The 16,197-nt window shown below is 66.8% G+C and overlaps 3 protein-coding genes across 7 annotated transcripts; 1 reads left to right on the top strand and 2 right to left on the bottom strand.

Moving 5' to 3' along the window:
- Nucleotides 1-411: 411 nt before the first annotated feature.
- Nucleotides 412-10,602, bottom strand: CRTC2 (CREB regulated transcription coactivator 2). The gene is made up of 14 exons (XM_071417353.1): nucleotides 10,395-10,602; nucleotides 7,958-8,059; nucleotides 7,725-7,835; nucleotides 7,559-7,620; nucleotides 6,691-6,759; nucleotides 6,148-6,212; nucleotides 5,984-6,064; nucleotides 5,774-5,838; nucleotides 5,647-5,696; nucleotides 5,272-5,516; nucleotides 4,150-4,574; nucleotides 2,853-3,070; nucleotides 2,163-2,341; nucleotides 412-1,629 (listed from the first exon to the last, which is right to left on the bottom strand). The coding sequence occupies exons 1-14, from the start codon at nucleotides 10,563-10,565 to the stop codon at nucleotides 1,409-1,411; spliced, it is 2,064 nt and encodes a 687-aa protein (XP_071273454.1). The 5' UTR covers nucleotides 10,566-10,602; the 3' UTR covers nucleotides 412-1,408.
- A 446-nt stretch (nucleotides 10,603-11,048) lies between these two features.
- Nucleotides 11,049-15,747, bottom strand: SLC39A1 (solute carrier family 39 member 1). Of its 4 annotated transcripts, XM_071417525.1 has the most exons (6): nucleotides 15,620-15,747; nucleotides 15,312-15,449; nucleotides 13,608-13,689; nucleotides 12,915-13,160; nucleotides 12,544-12,674; nucleotides 11,049-12,097 (listed from the first exon to the last, which is right to left on the bottom strand). In XM_071417525.1, exons 4-6 carry the CDS (start codon nucleotides 13,084-13,086, stop codon nucleotides 11,438-11,440), a joined length of 963 nt encoding a protein of 320 aa, XP_071273626.1. In that variant the 5' UTR covers nucleotides 13,087-13,160; nucleotides 13,608-13,689; nucleotides 15,312-15,449; nucleotides 15,620-15,747; the 3' UTR covers nucleotides 11,049-11,437. The 4 variants fall into 4 exon arrangements, with proteins under 4 accessions (XP_071273626.1, XP_071273627.1, XP_071273624.1 ...); XM_071417526.1 differs by lacking the exon at nucleotides 15,620-15,747 and having other exon boundaries at nucleotides 15,312-15,488; XM_071417523.1 differs by lacking the exons at nucleotides 15,312-15,449; nucleotides 15,620-15,747 and having other exon boundaries at nucleotides 13,608-13,747.
- Nucleotides 14,258-16,189, top strand: CREB3L4 (cAMP responsive element binding protein 3 like 4). 2 transcript variants are annotated; one of them, XM_071417530.1, is made up of 8 exons: nucleotides 14,258-14,391; nucleotides 14,492-14,689; nucleotides 15,067-15,144; nucleotides 15,225-15,331; nucleotides 15,419-15,487; nucleotides 15,634-15,709; nucleotides 15,774-15,864; nucleotides 15,972-16,189. In XM_071417530.1, the coding sequence occupies exons 1-8, from the start codon at nucleotides 14,287-14,289 to the stop codon at nucleotides 16,187-16,189; spliced, it is 942 nt and encodes a 313-aa protein (XP_071273631.1). In that variant the 5' UTR covers nucleotides 14,258-14,286. The 2 variants fall into 2 exon arrangements, with proteins under 2 accessions (XP_071273631.1, XP_071273630.1); XM_071417529.1 differs by having other exon boundaries at nucleotides 15,634-15,864; nucleotides 15,972-16,184.
- The last annotated feature ends 8 nt before the right edge of the window (nucleotides 16,190-16,197 follow it).

Here is a 16,197-nt window from a genome sequence, read left to right as displayed (position 1 = left end):
GAAAATCCTCAGAACCCCGCCCCAAAATCCTCAGAACCCCTCCCCAAAATCCTAAGAACGCCGCCCCAAAATCCTCAGAACCCCTCCCCAAAATCGTCAGAACCCTTCCCCAAAATTGTCAGAACCCCCTCCCCAAAATCCTCAGAGTCCTCTCCCCAGAATCCTCAGAACACCCCCAGAATCCTTAGTACCCCACACCCCCAAAATCCTCAGAATCCCTCCCAAAGCCTCAGAACCACCCCAAAATCCTCAGAACCCCCTTCCCCAAAATCCTCAGAAAATCCTCAGAGCCCCCTCCCCAAAATCCTCAGAACCCCGTCTCCCAAATCCCACAGAAACTGGGGGGGGGGGTCTGAACCCCCCCCTTTTAACCCCCCCCAAAATCAACCACATGCCAGCAGGAGGGGGGGATTTAATTAACATAGAATATATTTTAAAAAATAACAATAATAATAATAAATCACTCTGGCTCCCTCCGGGGGGGGCCCAGGGCCCCCCACCCGCGGACGGGCCCCCCAATTTTGGGGAGGGGGGCGGGGGGCAAAGTTACAAGTGCTTTCTACACGTCCCCGGCAGCTGGGTAATTTGGGGAGGGGGGCTGGGGGTACATATTGGGGAGGGGGGAGCGGGATTTCTCCTTAAACATGATGATTAGCCGGAAAAATGATAAAATAAAGGCAGAAGCGGCCCCCCCGAGCCCCCCCCGGGGGTCTCTACCTACAGGGTTATGTACAGCCCCCCCCGGGGGTGCTGGATTGCAGCCCCCTCCCCAAAATTTCCCGGGGTTCGGTGCCAGGTGGGGTCTGAGGGTGGTGGGAATTAGAGGAGGGGGCGCTGGGTGGAACCCCCCAGGATGTTTGGGGGGGGGGTGCCTGGATTGTCTCCCCCTCCCCAATTTTCCCCACCCGGAGGTGGTCCCGGGGTTTTCCTGGAGAACAGAACCCGGTGGGAGCTGGGGGGAGAGGAACTGGGGGGTGCTGGGGACCCCCCCCCCAGCCTCGGAAGGAGCAGAAGGAGCCCTTGAGAGCCGCGGCTGGAGCCCCCTCCCCACATTCCCAGGATTTTCCTGGGATGACGGTGACAGGTGGGGCCAATTCCCAGAGCGGGAACTGGGGAGGGGGCTTGGCACGGACCCCCCCAGACTCACTGGAGGCGGTCGCAGCCCTTGACAGCAACAGTTTGGGGGGTCCGGACGGAGCCCCCCGCCCATTATTTGGGACTGGGGGGGGTCGCAGCTCCCTCCAGCCGGGTTTGGGCCGCCCGTTCCCGCCCCTCCCGGTGCATTCCCGGTGCATTCCCGGTGCTGTCCCGGCCTTTCAGCGGGGAGCGCAGCGGGCGGCGGGGCCGGGGGGCGGCCCCGGGGGGCGGGTATGGCGGGGGGGGGCGCGGCCCCGGGGCCCCCCCGGGCTCACTGGAGGCGGTCGGAGCGGAAGGAATCCTCGACGGCGGGGTCGGTGAGCAGCGCGCAGGGGTCGCTGAGCATGCTCAGCCCATCCAGCGTCAGCGGCTCGATGCGCAGCTCCTCCTCCAGCCCCCCCAGCCCCCCCAGAGACCCCCCCTCCACCTCGAAGCCCGGGACCCCCGCCAGAGCCGTGGCGATCTCCTTGGACAGCCCGGGGGGGGAATCGCCTGTGGGGAAGGGTGGGGGGGACACGGGGGTCAGCAGGGACAAACCCCCTGTGACAGCCCAGAGAGCCCTGGGACAGCCCAGAGAGCCCTGGGAGACCCCATGGAGCTCCTGTGACACCCCAGAGACACCCGGGACACCCCAGAGAGCCCTGGGACACCCCGGAGACCCCTGGGACACCCTACAGAGCCCATGGGACACCCCAGAGAGCCCCAGGACAACCCAGAGAGCCCCAGGACACCCTACAGAGCCCCTATGACACCCTAGAGACCCCTGGGACACGCCAGAGAGCCCTGGGACACCCCAGAGACCCCTGGGACACCCTACAGAGCCCCCTGCCCACCCAACTTCCTGTGACACCCCAGAGACCCCCCAGCCCCTCCAGGCTCCCCTCCCAGGACACCCCAGAGGCCCCCAGGACACCCCACAGAGCCCTCAGCCCCCCCCCTCCAGGACCCCCCACCTGTGACACCCCACAGATCCCCAGCCCCCCAGGACCCCCCCAGGACCCCCCCAGCCCCCCAGGCCCCCCCACCTGTGAAGATGATGTTGGGGATGGGGCCATGGCGGCTGCAGTTGCTCAGGTTTGGGCGGCTCAGGCCGGGGGGGTCGTAGCCCCCCTCGCTCGGGGGGTAACTCAGGGCCCCCCCCCAAATCCTCGGGGAAGCCTCCGCTGTTCCCGGGGGGGCTCTCCCCGATCCCGAACTGCTCCAGCTGCAGGGGGGGGGGACACAGGAGATGAGACCCCCACAGAGGGAGGTGAGACCCCCCCAGAGGCTGCCCTGACCCCATCTCTCCCCCAGTGACCCACCCAGAGGGTCCCCATCCCCATGTCCCCCATGCAGGGTCCCCACCCCCATGTCCCCCTTGCCCCCCTGACCCCATATCTACCCCAAAAGGACCCTCCTGACAGGTCCCCATCCCCATGTCCCCCACACAGGGTTCCCCATCCCCATGTTCCCCTCCCCAACCCCCTGATGGGTGCCTGACCCCATGTCCCCCTCCCCATCCCCATGTCCCCCCAGTGTCCCTGTCCCCACGTCCCCCTCCCTGTCCCCATGTTCCCCCAGAGTGTCCCTGTCCCCACGTCCCCCTCCCCGTCCCCATGTCCCCCCAGTGTCCCTGTCCCCAGAATGTCCCTGTCCCCACGTCCCCCTCCCCGTCCCCACGTCCCCCCAGTGTCCCTGTCCCCACGTCCCCCTCCGTGTCCCCAGGTCCCCCTCGCCGTGTCCCACTCACGCTGCCCAGGCCGAAGTCTCCGTGGGGCTGTGCCAGGGGCTGCCCCAGGGGGGTCCCGGGGGTGTAGGGGGGGTTGTAGGGGCGCGGGGGGGGCGCGGGGGCCCTCGGGGGGGGCTGGGAGCCCAGCAGCACCCCCGGCTGCCCGTAGGGGTACGGGGGCAGCCGCTGCTCCGCCGGCAGCTTGCTGGTGTCCAGGGGGACGCCCTGTGGAGACAACAGGGGGAGGGGGGCGTCAGCACCGCCCCCCGAGGGTGGGGGGCTCCCCCAGCCCCCCCGGCGCTGGCAGGAGCCGTCCCTGAGACCCCCGAAACAGCCACGGCTGCAGCCGGACCCCTGTGAGGGGAGGGGGCCTGGAAGGGACATGGGGGACCTGGAAGGGACATGGGGGACCCTGGAAGGGACACAGGGGTCCCCCCCACTGGCCCTGAGCATGGGGAGGGGCTGTGGGAGTGAGGGGGGCCCTGGGGTGTGGGTGAGATGAGGATGGAAACGAGACAAGAAGTGAAGGGCAGGAGGAGGGGAGAGGAGAGGAAGAGGAGGATGAGGAGGTTGAGGACAAGCAGGACAAAGAGGAGGGAGAGGAGGGCCAAGATAAGGACAAGGGTGGGGAAGAGGAGAAAGAAGAAAAAGAAGAGAAAGGATGGGGAAGAGGACAAGGAGGAAGGAGACGAGGAGGAGAAGGAAGGAGAAAGGAGGAAAAAGGGGATGAGGATGAGGAGGAAGAGAACAAAGACAAGGCCCAAGACAAGGACAAGGATGGGGAAGAGGAGAAAGAGAAGAAGAGAAAGAGAAGGAAGAAGAAGAGAAATAGAAGGAACACGAGAATGATGAGATGAAGGAGGATGGAGAAGAGGACGAGGAGGAAGGAGAAAAGGAGGAGGAGGAGAAGGGGAAAGGAAGAGAAGGGGGACGAGGAAGAGGAGGAAGAGGACAAAGATGAGGTCCAAGACAAGGACAAGGACGGGGCAGAGGAGAAAGAAGAAAACGAAGAGAAAGAGCAGGAAGAAAAAGAGGAGAAAGAACTCAAGAAGGATGCAAAGAAGGAGGATGGGGAAGAGGACAAGGAGGAAGGGGAAAGGAGGAGAAGGAAGGGGAAAGAAGGAGAAGGAAGGGGGGAAAGGAGGAGGAGGAGAAGGAAAGGGAAAGGAGGAGGAGAAGAAGGAAGGGGAAAGGAGGAGGAGGAGGAGGCCGAGGAAGAGGAGGAGAAGAAGGAAGGGGAAAGGAGGAGGAGGAGGAGGCCGAGGAAGAGGAGGCGGCGGCGCTGGAGCGGGGGCGATGCGTACCTGGGTGATGGAGGACAATGTGGGTGACATTGTTGGTGAGAACTGTTTGGGGTGCTGCCGTCTGCAGTCGCCGGCCACGGGCAGGGACAGGGGGCTGAGCGGGACGCGCCGGCGGGGCGAGGTGGCCGCGAAGGAGCCGCCCAGCCCCGAGGGCAGGCTGGGGTTGCTGGGCGAGGACTGGAGGGGCTGCGGGCGGGGGGACGTGGGCAGCGAGGGGTTGGAGAGCGAGGAGGACAGGGAGGAAGGCAGGGACTGGTTGGAGAGAGAGGAGGGGATGGAGGAGCTGCTGTGGGAGGACTGGAGCGAGGGGTTGCTGAGGGAGGCCTGGAGGGAGGGGCTGCGCAGGGAGGCCTGGAGGTTGGGATTGCTCAGGGAGGACTGCAGGGACGGGTTACTCAGGGAGCTCTGCAGAGGTGAGGGGAGTCCTGTGGGGACAAAAACAGAGAGCACCGTTACCCCAGCACGGCCCCGAGCCCCGGGACGGCCCGGGAGGGGCTCCCCGGGGGCACGGCGGGGGATGGAGGGGGAACAAAACGATGGAGACGGACACAGGGACGGACACACACCCCGGGCAGGGGGACAGCGGCGGGAGGGGGCACCAGGGTGGGAGATGGGCTCCTCCCAGAGCCCTGTGAGACCCCTGGCACCGTCAGAGCCCAGGGAATGAGAGCTGGGCTTCCCCCAGGGACCCACAACACCAATGGACCCTATAGGGCAACAGGGTGGGAGCTGGGCTCCCCCCAGGGACCCACAACACCAATGGACCCTATAGGGAAACAGGGTGGGAGCTGGGCTCCCTCCAGGGACCCACAACACCAATGGACCCTATAGGGCAACAGGGTGGGAGCTGGGCTCCCCCCACACACCCCCAGGACCCCCAAATCCATCAGAGCCCATCCCCACCCCGCTCCCAGACTGGGATCCCTGGAGCTGCCACAGCGACCCCAGGACACCTCCTGGGGGTGGGGGGGGAGTCTGTGTCCCCCCACGCTGGCCAGGGGTCCCCATCTCTGTTTGCTGGACACTGGCCGAGGCTCCTGTGTGCCCCAGAGCAGTTCCCAGCCTGGGGGCCCCCTCTGGCCCCCCGTGTGCCCCCGGTGCAGGGAGGGGGTCCCAGCTCACCTGGGGGGTCGTAGCCCAGCCCGACGCCGGCGCTGCCGCTGATGCCCAGGTGGGTCATGGTGGTGGCCAGGTTGGAGGTGCTGCTGCCCCCGCTCAGGGGCGGGTACGGGGCCTCCTCAGGGTCCAGGGGGGTGGGCAGGGGGGATGGGAAGTGCAGCGTGGTCAGGTCGGGCAGGGACCCCCCCGTGTTGAGGGCCGAGGGCATGAGGGGCACGTTGGCAGGTTGATCCGGGGACGGGAATATGCTGGGACAGGGGGGAGAGACACAGGATCAGAGCAGGAGAGGGGCTCCCCCAGGGCCCCCCAGTGTCCCTTTCCCACCTCCAGCCCCTCTCTGAGATCCCCCTCCCCATCCCAGCCTCCCCCAGCACTCACTGGATTCCCGGGACCTCGCAGGAGCGTGGCCGGGCCGAGGAGGACGAGAGCTGTGGGATCAAAGGATGGGAATGAGGCCAGGCCAGGCCACAGGGCTGGGGGACACAGGGGGGACGTCCCCACCCACCTTCTTGGTGTCCCAGGGCTTCAGCGAGTGCTTGTTGTCATCGAAGTTCTCTTCGATGGGAGGCACTTGGAAAAGAAACACTGGGAAGGGCAGGGGGGGTCAGTGGGAGGAGGAGGGGGCACAGGGGGGTTCACTCAGAGCCCCCCAGCACAGAGAAGAGAAGAACACAGCACTCAGCACACTGGGGACCCAGCTGGGTGCCAGGCTCACCTTTGCTGTCTGAGTCCCCGTCCAGGAAACCTGTGGGGGAGCAGGAGGGTGAGGGGAGCACAGAGGGGAGGGGGGGTTGCCCTGGGAGCCCCCAGACCCCTCAGGGGGAGTGGGGGGCGCTCACCAGCTCGGCGGCCAGGGGGGGGGCCCGGCCTGGGAGGGGCCCAGGTAGGAGTCCTGGGGCGTGGGGTTCATCACGCTCGTGTGCAGCGCCGAATCCGAGTTCGTCCTGGCAATGGGGAGAACTGCCTGGATCCGGGCTCAGCCTGGCCCCCTCCCCACTGACCGACAGCCCCCTCCCCACTGACAGCCCCCAGCCCAGCCCCACACCCCTCCTGCTGCCCCCTCCCCCTGTGCCCCCACACTGGCTCCGCTCCCGGCTCCTCCACCACCCCCCGGCACGGGGGGACCCCCAGGGACCCTCTGGGGACCCTTTAGGGGCTGGGGGCACCCAGGCTGTTCCCACTGAGTTGTTGCAAGGCAGAGGAGGGCAGGGAAGGGCTGGGAAAAGGCGGCTGGGACGAGGGACAAAGAGGGACATTGTTCAGCTGTGGCACTGGGGAGCAAAGGGACCCCTCCAGAGGGGGGCCCTGAGGGGGACTCAGGGGCCACCTCCTCCCCAGGGGGGTCCTGGGGCACCTCCTCTGCAGAAAGGGCTGGAGCCTGCCTTGGGAACGGGGAGAAAACGGAATCAATGCATCCATTACCTGTTGAGAGCCGAGGGCAGCCGGAATAAATGTCCTTTCTCCATGGGGAAATTGCTCCAGGGCATGGTCCTGAGGGAGAAAGGGATCAGGAGAGGCAATGGGAGGGGAACAAGGAGCCACGGGGGAGGCAGGGACCCCTCAGTGATCCAGGACCCCATTCCCTGCCTGGGAGGGCTGGGAACGGCAGGGAGATGGAACAGGGACAGGGACACGGCTGTCACACGCCATACTGGGGACAAGGACACGGCTGTCACACGCCATACTGGGACAGAGACACTCCAGGGACAGAGCTGCAGCTTGGACTTGTCACCTGTCCCTGGGGATTCCTCTTACTGGATGAAATTCCTCCTCAAACCCCCACTTTGTGGGACAATCCTGGAATCTGAGAGGCAGCAGCTTCCCTCTGCCCCCATCCCAGATCCCAGGAATCCCCAGGAATCCCAGGCAGCTCTGGCTGCCTGTGCCAGAGCCTCTGCCACTCCCAAACCTCCAGGATGGGAAAGGGATGGGAAGAGGATGGGAAAGGGATGGGAAAGGGATGGGAACAGGCTGGGAATGGGCACCTGGGATCCAGGGAAAGCAGGGAATTACTTCCTCCAGGATGGGAAAGGGATGGGAAGAGGATGGGAAAGGGATGGGAATGGGATGGGAAAGGGATGGGAATGGGATGGGAATGGGCACCAGGGATCCAGGGCAGGCAGGGAATTACCTCCCCCAGGATGGGAATGGGATGGGAAGAGGCTGGGAAAGGGATGGGAATGGGCACCAGGGATCCAGGGCAGGCAGGGAATTACCTCCTCCAGGATGGGAATGGGATGGGAACAGGATGGGAATGGGCACCAGGGATCCAGGGCAGGCAGGGAATTACCTCCTCCAGCTGGGCTCAGGTGGTGGTGACAGGTACGTGGGTCCGTAGGGAGAGCTGTCGATGTGGGGGGCACGTTAAGGGACACACAGAGAGCAGGGGGGCTCCCGAATCCCCTGGGAAGGGCGGGAGGGCTGGGACACTGCTGGGGACACGGGACAAAGGATATCTGGCGGACATAGCGGCGCAGGGGGGACATCATCCGGCGCGGGTCCCGCTGCACGCGCTCCACCAGCCCGTGGTGCCGCGTGCTCCGCGTGGAATCCAGGGGGGACGGGCCCTGAGGGGAGGGGGAACGGCTGAGCCCACCCAGGAAGGGCTCAGGACAGGCTCCCCCCTTCGTGGGAGCGGGTGAAGGGATTGGGGAAGGTCCCTGTGTCCCCAGACGCCCCCTGGAGTCACCTGGAAGTCGGGCACGCCGCTGCCGATCTGGTTGACGTTGGGCAGGGAGCCGCTGTAGAAGGGCCCCCGGCTGTGGGCCAGCCGCAGCTTCTGCGCCTGCAGCTGGGGGGACACGGCGTGGGGGACACGTCAGGGGCGTCCTGGGGCGTCCAGCACCCCCTGGGACAACCAGGCTGCCCTTCGGGGGGGACACAGTGGAGCCGGGCCCTTCCCGCATCCAGAGTGGGATGGATGAGAGTCAGGATCCCAAGAGGATCCCACAGTCCCAGAGCAGAGGCTGAGCCTGGCTGTCCCTGTCCCAGACAGGCTCTGGAGTCAGATCCAGAGGGATTTTCCACCTCATCCACCCAAGGCCACCCCGGAGATTCCAGCACAGAGCGGGACCCAAGGCCGGTGGAAGGAGTCACAGCAAAGCAGGGCGGGAGATAAGGGGATCCCAGAAAACACCCGAGAGCTGGGATTCCCAGCAAAGGGAAGGGCCCCCAGCACCCCCCAGCAGCAGGGCATGGGCCAACCCCCCCATCCTGCCAGAGCAGGGGTCCCCTGATCACCCCTCCCTGCTCCCAATGCCCGGGGAGGGAGGAATTCCCTGGGCTGCACCCACAGGAATCCCCTGTCCCTCTGGAGCCGGGGGTCCCTAAATAAATCCAAGAGTTGTCGCTCCTCAGTGCCTGGAGAAATCCCAGGGAGAGAGAAGCTGAAGCCCAAAAAACAGCTGAGAAACGGGAAACACCAAATTCCTGAGCGTAAAACCGTGGAAATCCAGATCCAGAGGGAAAAACAAGGAAAACAACCCAAAAAACCCAGGAGATTTAGGCAGCAGCTGGCGGGATTAGCGCCCGGAGCAGCGCTGGGGCTTAAGGTCTTGGGATGGAGCATGGAGCTGTGAGCCAGGATCCCTGTGAGAGCCTGGAACCTGGGAGCAGCTCTGAAAGAGCTGGGAAAAACTCCAGGAAACCACGGAGCAAAGCTGGGGGGGGGCTGTGGATCCCACACGGGAACTGATCGGGCAGGGATGAGGGGAGGAATTCCCAGAGGAGCCATCCCAGAGAGGGATCGGGGAGTGGATTCCTAAGGGAATGATTCCAGAGAGGGATCAGGGAGTGGATTCCTAAAGGAATGATTCCAGGCAGGGATCAGGGCATGGATTCCCAGATAAATGATTCCAGGCAGGGATCAGAGGGTGAATTCCCAAAGGAATGATCCCAGGCAAGGATCAGGGAGGGAATTCCCAGAGGAGCCATCCCAGAGTGGATTCCTGGAGGAATGATTCCAGGCAGGGATTGGGGAAGGAATTCCCAGAGGAATGATTCCAGGCAGGGATCAGCACAGCCCCGCTGCACATTAACCAGCTGTTTGCTCTGCAAACACGGCCCCAAAATCCCTGCGGATGGAAGCACCCGGGGATGCTCCACCCCGTTCCTAAACTCCCCAGGAAGGGACAGAAAAGTCCAGCCCATCCCCAAACTCCCCAAGGATGTCCCTGTGACGGCGGCAGTGACATCCCAGAGCCCGGGTCCCCACAGAGCCGGGAGCCACGGGGCTCTCCAAGCCAAAAATTCCCGGTTTTGGAAGCTCTGCTGAGTATTCCCTAGATTTCCCCAGGGACGGCGCTGCCCCCATCCCCTGGACGAGCCTCCCCGGACTCCACACTCCACACCCTCGCTCCTCCGTCCTGCACTTTGGGCTGGGAAGGACCAAATCCCACCAAACGCCGGGATGGTTGGAAATTCCCACAGGTTTCGGGAGGCAATCCCTGACCAGCTCCACATCTGGAGCATTCCCGGTTTTCCCGATTCCCTCCGAGTTCCCAGCACTCGCCTTTCCCGGAGCTGCCGGGTGGGATTTATCCCAGATATTCCATCCCTGCTTTTCCCAGCTCCCAACAAGCCCAACCTGAGCATCCCCCGAGGGTCTCCGAGGACAGGGACAGAGCCCGGAGCTCCGCGGAGGGGACACGGGGTGGGATCCCAGCGATCAGGGATCCTTTTCCCACCCCGATTCCGCTGGACACGCCGGGATCCACCCGGAGCCCCCCTGGACCCCCTCCCCAAAATCCTCACAGCCCCCTCCAACACCCCCAAACCCTTCTCAGCCCTCCCGGACCCTTCTACCCCCAGCCCAAATCCTTCAGAGCACCCCTCGACCCCTCAAACTCCCCCCCAACACCCTCGCAGCCTCCTTAGCCCCCTCCCCAAATGCTTCACAGCCCCCCCCATCCCCTCACGACCCCTCCAGCCGCCCCACACCCTCGCCCCCGCATCCCTTCACGATCCCCCCAAATCACGACCCCCGCCAGCTCCTCAAGACCCCCCTTAGCCCCTCACGATTCCCTCAGTCCCCACCCCCTCAGCCCCGGTCCCCCCCAGCCCTTCACGGCCCCTCCGCCCCGGCCCCCCCCGCCCCGCGGCGCATCCGGCGCGCGGCCCGTCCTCACCCGTGTGGAGCAGATCTCCATCATGACCTCCTCGAAGGCCGCGGTCTCCTCCGCCTGCCGCTGCTTCTGCAGTGCGATCTTCTCGCTGAACTTGCGCGGGTTGGACGCACCGGCGCCGGCCGAGGGTCCCGCGCCGGGCCCGGGCCCGGCCCCCGCGCCCGCCGCCGCCATCTTCCCCGCTCCGCCGCTCAGCCGCCGCCGCCGCGCGCGGCACGCCGGGATCTGTAGTTCAGTAGGCCGTGCCAACAGCAGAGTGTGCCGGGTGTCTGGACTACAACTCCCAGTGATCGGTGCGAGCGCTACGCAGGGAGCGCTGGGAAATGGAGGCACCGGGTTATGAAGTACTGGGGGGTGAGGGAGGCTGGAACTACAAGTCCCGGAGAGCAGCGCGAGAGCGTGGGGCGGGGAAGGGGCGTGGTCTGCGCTGCGAGGGGAATGGGACGGACAGGATGGAGGGGCTCAGAAATGGGGGCGGCTCTGGGGGGGTACAGCGGGGTCACCCCCTCCCCAAGCCTGGGAACAGAGCAGACACGCCCCAGACCCAAAATTAGGGGGTACTAGACTCCCCCAGCCCATATATCCTGGGGGGTGATCAGGGGACACTGCAACACCCACCCCAAATTCTGTCCCACCCTCCCCAGGCACAGGCAGCAATTTGGGGTTCAGTCCTTTATTTGCTTTATCCAACACCCCCAAATCCGGGGGAGTCCGTAAGGGCACTTGTGGTTATGGGGGGGGGGACACTCACCCCCTCCCGGGGTCCTGAAGAGGGGGGGGGGGGGGTGTCACAGCACCGATCCCTTGTGCAGATGGGGAAACTGAGGCACAGTGCTGAGAGAGGCACTTTGGCACTTTGGAAAAGGGGGGTGCAGGGTGGGACACAAATTCCAGGAGCAAGAATGGGGGATCCCAGGCCGGGCTTGAGAAAGAGGACAGTTTAGACAGGGAAACTGAGGCACAGAGCTGGGAGAGGCACTTTGGCACTTCGGGGTACAGGAATTCCACGAGATCCTCCAAGGCTGGGGTGCAGATCCCGGGAGATCTCATCCCTTGACGAAGAGGATGGCGCTGACCAACGCGAAGCCGGCGAGGATCAGGATGACCTTGGGGATGCGATTCCGCGGCACCCCCAACTCCTGGGGCAGAATCTCCAGGAAGGTGACGAAGAGGAAGGTCCCGGCCGCCAACCCCTCCAGCACGGCCCGGCACAGGCGCTGCCGCGGCCCCGCGCCCGCCGCCAGCGCCGTGCCCACCCCGACGCCCAGCGGGGACATCAGGGCCAGCAGCACCAGGCACGAGGCCACGGCGGGCGGGCGCAGGCGGCTCCGCAGCAGCTCCAGCGAGAGGCCGAAGGCCACGGCGCCCTTGTGCAGCAGCAGGGCCAGCAGCACCCGCAGCGCCGCCGCGTCGCCCTCGCGCAGCCCCAGCGCCAGCCCCTCCAGCACCGCGTGCAGTGCCAGCGCCAGCGCCAGCGCCGCGGCCCGCAGCGCCCCGGGGGCACCGGGCACCGCCGAGCCCACCGGGACACCGGGGCCGCCGCCGCCGCCGGGAGCCGTGGCCTGGATGGAGGAACCGTTGGGCAGCAGCGCCCTCGACTCCTCGGGAGGCTCGGCCAGCTCGCGCTGCGCCAGCGTCACCTGCTCCAGCACCAGCACCAGGAAAAAACCCATGGCCAGGATGAACTCGGGCAGGGGGAACTGAAGCTGTGGGAAGGGGACAGTCAGCGCCAAGGGGAAGGGGACAGTGCCAAGGGGGAGGGGATAGTCAGTGCCAAGGGGAAGCTGCGGGCAGAGGAGGATCCGTCCGTGCATCATGTGACAGGGAAACTGAGGCACAGAGCTAAGAGAGGCACTTTGGAGAGGCCGGGGAATAGTGTCACCATTCTGGGGGATGCTGTCACCATTCTGGCTGCTCTGCTGGCACCCATGGGGCCCTGCTGTCCCAGCTGCCCTGTTCTTCCCCATCCTCAATGTCCTCAGTGCCCCTTTTTCACTGTACCCCCTGTAATGTCCGTTCTCTGTCCTTGTCCCTTTGCCACTGTTCCCCCTGCACTGTCCCCATCCCAGCCACCCCCTCCCCAGCAGCCCCTTTCCCAATCCCGGGGACAGGGACAGCCATGGGGACAGGACCAGCTCCCTGGGGGTCTCACCGTGATGCGCAGCCCCTCCAGCGCCGCGGCGATGCTGCCCAGGTAGTCAGGCAGGAGGTCCAGCAGGAAGGTGCCCATGAAAACCCCGCCCGAGAAGCAGCTCACGAGGCTGAGCACGGGGCTGCGGGGGTCTGCGGGGGAAATTGGGGGGGCTGAGACCCCAACGAGACCCCCCCCCCTCAGCCCTGCACCCTGCCAGACCCCTTGGGGACAGCCCTGAGGTGGGGACAGCCCTGGCCCCAGCCTGTTCCAGACCCTCGGATACCCCCAGACTCCCCAAGACCCCCGGGAACCCCCCCCAAATTCCACGAGTCTCCCACTCCCCGAACCCCTGAGACCCCGAGACCCCCCAGATCCCCAATTCCCGGTACCGGGGGGCTGTCGGAAGCACCAGAGGGGTGCGAGGCCGCAGGCGAGAGGCAGCAGCAGCAGCAGCACCAACGACCCCAACTTCACCCCCAGCCCGGGCGGGGGCTGCGAGGCCGCCCCGGGGCTCCAGGCCAGCGAGGCCCCGATCCCGGTGTCTCCGATCCCGGTGTCCATCGTGCTCCCGGAGCTCAGCGCCCGCCGCCGCCGGGGAAGCTCCGAGCCGCGCTGCGCATCCCCGGGCAGCGGGGCTGGAACGGGACGGGCCGGTCAGAGCCGCCCGCCGGCCCCGGTGACTCACCCGGCGCCGACCCCCCCCGCCCGCCCGGGGGCCCCGGGACACGGACAGGACGGCGGGGAGGGACCGGAATGGGAACAAGGACCGGGACCGGAATCGGGGACCGGGATGGGGAACTTGGGCACCACAGACCGCGTTAGAGGTCACGGACCGCGACCGGGAACCACGACCGCGATCGGGATCAAGGACCGGGACTGCGACCACGATCAAGAACCGGGATTGCGAACCGGGACCGAGGAACGGCACCGAGCGGGGATCGGGAAATAAGGACCGGGACCGGGAGTCAAGGATCGGTTATTCCGGGACTGGGATCGGAACCGGGGCCGAGGACAGGAACGGGGGTCGGGACCGAGGACGGAACCGAGAACGGGACCCCCGCTCCCCCCTGCCCCGCACTCACCGCCCGCCGCATCCCAACGGCGTCCCGGGAACTCCGGGGGGCGGTGCGGTCGCCAGCTCAGCCAATAGCGACGCGGAATCCCCTGTGGCGTCATTGATTGACGCACGGAGCAACCAATGGGGAGCGAGCGGAGCCCGCGCGGCCCCGCGGCCCCGGGAGCGCGCACGTGTCCGCTCGGCCGGGCGGGGCGGGGGAATCCTCCGGTGTCCGGGGGGATCTCCCCGTTCTGCGCTCCCCGACCCCGTTACCGGGGGCATCCCCCCGTTCCTCCACCCGAATTCCGTTACCGGGGGGCGCGGGGGGCACCGGCTCCGGTACAGATCCACCGGCGGCCGCAGCGGAGCCGCCCCAAGCGCGGCTCCCCCGTTCCCGGTTCCACCGCGAGACCCTCCGGGGCGCGGTACCGGGGCAGCCGCACCCCCCCGGTACCCCCGGTGCCCCGGTAGGGCGGCCGGAGCCCCGGGCCCCGCGGGGGAGGGATGATCCCGGCCCTTCCCGGCACGGGGCGGGACTTGGCCGCGTTCCCCGGGATCCCGGAGATCCTGGTGCCCAGCGCCGGCACCGGGCGGAGGCGGCGGCACCACCGGGGACCGGGAGACCCCGAGGAGGGGGCGCAGGGGGTTCATCCCCGGGGGTCGGGGCACGAGGGGTCCCGCGGGGGGGTCCCCAGGGAACCCCAATGGAGGCACCGGAGCTCCCGGAGCCGGACGGGCTCTTCTCGGATCGCGCCTCGTTCCCGGTGCCGGTACTGGGCTTCCAGACCTTGACGCTCCCGGAGGATGATGTGAGTGGGGGCGGGAGGGGCGCGGGTGGGCAGGACCCCCACGGGGACACCGGGATGTCCCGGGGATGCTGGCACGGACCCCGGCCCGGTGTCCCCGCAGGGCAGCGGAGCCGAGGAGCTGCTGGGGCTGACGGTGAACCCCGACATCGCCTGCGGCCTCGGCACCAGCCCGGAGCCCCCCCGGCCCGAGGGGCCCCCCCCGGTGCTGCTGGAGGTGGTCTGTGACCTCAGCACGCCCCTGCACCCCTCGCTGTTCCCCGGCATCCAGCTGGCCCCGAGCCCCGAGCCCCAGCCCATGGTGAGTCCCCGCACCCCCAGCTCACACCTGGACCCCCCCCAGTTCGCCCCCAGTCCCCCCAGTTCAGCCCCGGACACCCCAGTTCACCCCCGGACCTCCCAGTTTGGCCCCAGACCTCCCCAGCTCCATCCCCAGACTCCCCAGCTCTCTCCCGGACCCCCCCAGTTCCCCCCCAGTCCCCCCAGTTCAGCCCCGGACACCCCCAGTTTGCCCCTAGACCTCTCGAGCTCATCGCCAGACCTCCCCAGTTTGCCCCTGGACCCACCCAGCTCATCCCCAGACCTCCTAGTTGGCCCCCAGACCCCCCAGTTCAATTCTAGACCCCCCAGTTCGCCCCAGTTCCCCCAGTTCACCCCCAGTCCCTCCCTGTCGCGCAGCTCCAGCTGACGGAGGAGGAGAAGCGGCTGCTGGCGCAGGAGGGGGTGACCCTGCCCGGGGCCCTGCCCCTCACCCAGGTACGGGCAGGGGGCACACGGGGGGCTCGGTGGGACCGGGGCAGGGGGGACGGGACAGGAGTGACCCCTCCGTGCCCCAGGCCGAGGAGCGGCTCCTAAAAAAGGTGCGGAGAAAGATCCGGAACAAGCAATCGGCGCAGGACAGCCGGCGGAGGAAGAAGGAATACCTGGACGAGCTGGAGAGCAGGTGGGGCCGGCGTTCCCGTTATCCCGGTGTTCCCGTTATCCCGGGGTGTCCCTTTCCCGCTTATTGTCCCTCTTTCTGTCCGGGCAGGGCGGCCGCGTGCTCAGCACTGAACCAGGAGCTGCGGAAAAAGGTCCAGGAGCTGGAGACGAGCAACGGGTGAGCACCGGGAGGGGCACGGAGCCGGGAGGGGGCACTGGGATGGGCACAGAGCCGGGACGGGGCACCGGAATGGAGCACGGAGCCGGAAGGGGGCACCGGAAGGGGCACCGGGAAGGGCACAGAGCTGACCCCCATTCCTGCAGGTCTCTCCTGCGGCAGCTCCAGGCGCTGATCAAGGAAACGTCCACCAAGCCCGCGCAGACCGGCACCTGTGTCCTGGTACGGCCCCCCCGGGACCCTCCCGGTCCCGCTCCGGGGCTCACGGCTCCCATCCCTCCCGCAGATCCTGTTCCTGTCGCTGGGGCTGATCCTGCTCCCCAGCTCCAGCCCGTTCCGCCAGGACGGCAACCGGGACAGCCTCGGACCCACCGGAGGTAACGGGAGCACCGGGAGGGGTGCGGGGATGGCCTGGGATCCACCGGAGGTAACGGGAGCACCGGGAGGGGGTGCTCCAGCCCCATCGGTGTCCCCGTTCCCGCAGTGATCTCCAGGAAGATCCTGACGCGGCGGGCACCGGGAGAGGCCGCGGAATCCCCGTTCCTCCGGTGGATGTCGGGGCCAGAGCCGGGATCCAGAGTGGAGGACGGAGCCGGGGAGGGGCCCGGGGATGGAATTCCCGCCCCCCGGAGGGATCCAGGCACCAATTCCTCCAGGCAGGACATGGGGACAGGGACACGGGGACATGGGGATGAGATGTGATGGGGGGG

Source organism: Agelaius tricolor, unplaced genomic scaffold (assembly GCF_023055355.1).
Source record: "Agelaius tricolor isolate 1412-34295 unplaced genomic scaffold, bAgeTri1.0.p SCAF_69, whole genome shotgun sequence".
Taxonomy (NCBI): domain Eukaryota; kingdom Metazoa; phylum Chordata; class Aves; order Passeriformes; family Icteridae; genus Agelaius; species Agelaius tricolor.
The sequence above is the reverse complement of the archived record's forward strand: the minus strand, read 5'-3'. Positions and strand labels throughout refer to the sequence as shown.

What these genes read in the sequence shown, in the direction of transcription:
- CRTC2 (XM_071417353.1), bottom strand. Translation starts at nt 10,565, where the DNA reads ATGGCGGCGGCGGGCGCGGGGGCCGGGCCCGGGCCCGGCGCGGGACCC. An exon ending in CCTGAGCCCAGCTGGAGGAG is followed by an intron (nt 6,760 to 7,558) that starts GTAATTCCCTGC and finishes TTTCTCCCTCAG; the next exon opens with GACCATGCCCTGGAGCAATT. An exon ending in TGCGAGGTCCCGGGAATCCA is followed by an intron (nt 5,517 to 5,646) that starts GTGAGTGCTGGG and finishes CCCCTGTCCCAG; the next exon opens with CATATTCCCGTCCCCGGATC.
- CREB3L4 (XM_071417529.1), top strand. Translation starts at nt 14,287, where the DNA reads ATGGAGGCACCGGAGCTCCCGGAGCCGGACGGGCTCTTCTCGGATCGC. An exon ending in GCCCCGAGCCCCAGCCCATG is followed by an intron (nt 14,690 to 15,066) that starts GTGAGTCCCCGC and finishes CCTGTCGCGCAG; the next exon opens with CTCCAGCTGACGGAGGAGGA. An exon ending in GGGCCCTGCCCCTCACCCAG is followed by an intron (nt 15,145 to 15,224) that starts GTACGGGCAGGG and finishes TCCGTGCCCCAG; the next exon opens with GCCGAGGAGCGGCTCCTAAA.
- SLC39A1 (XM_071417523.1), bottom strand. Translation starts at nt 13,701, where the DNA reads ATGACGCCACAGGGGATTCCGCGTCGCTATTGGCTGAGCTGGCGACCG. An exon ending in CCGTTGGGATGCGGCGGGCG is followed by an intron (nt 13,161 to 13,607) that starts GTGAGTGCGGGG and finishes GTCCCGTTCCAG; the next exon opens with CCCCGCTGCCCGGGGATGCG. An exon ending in TGGAGGGGCTGCGCATCACG is followed by an intron (nt 12,098 to 12,543) that starts GTGAGACCCCCA and finishes CCCTTCCCACAG; the next exon opens with CTTCAGTTCCCCCTGCCCGA.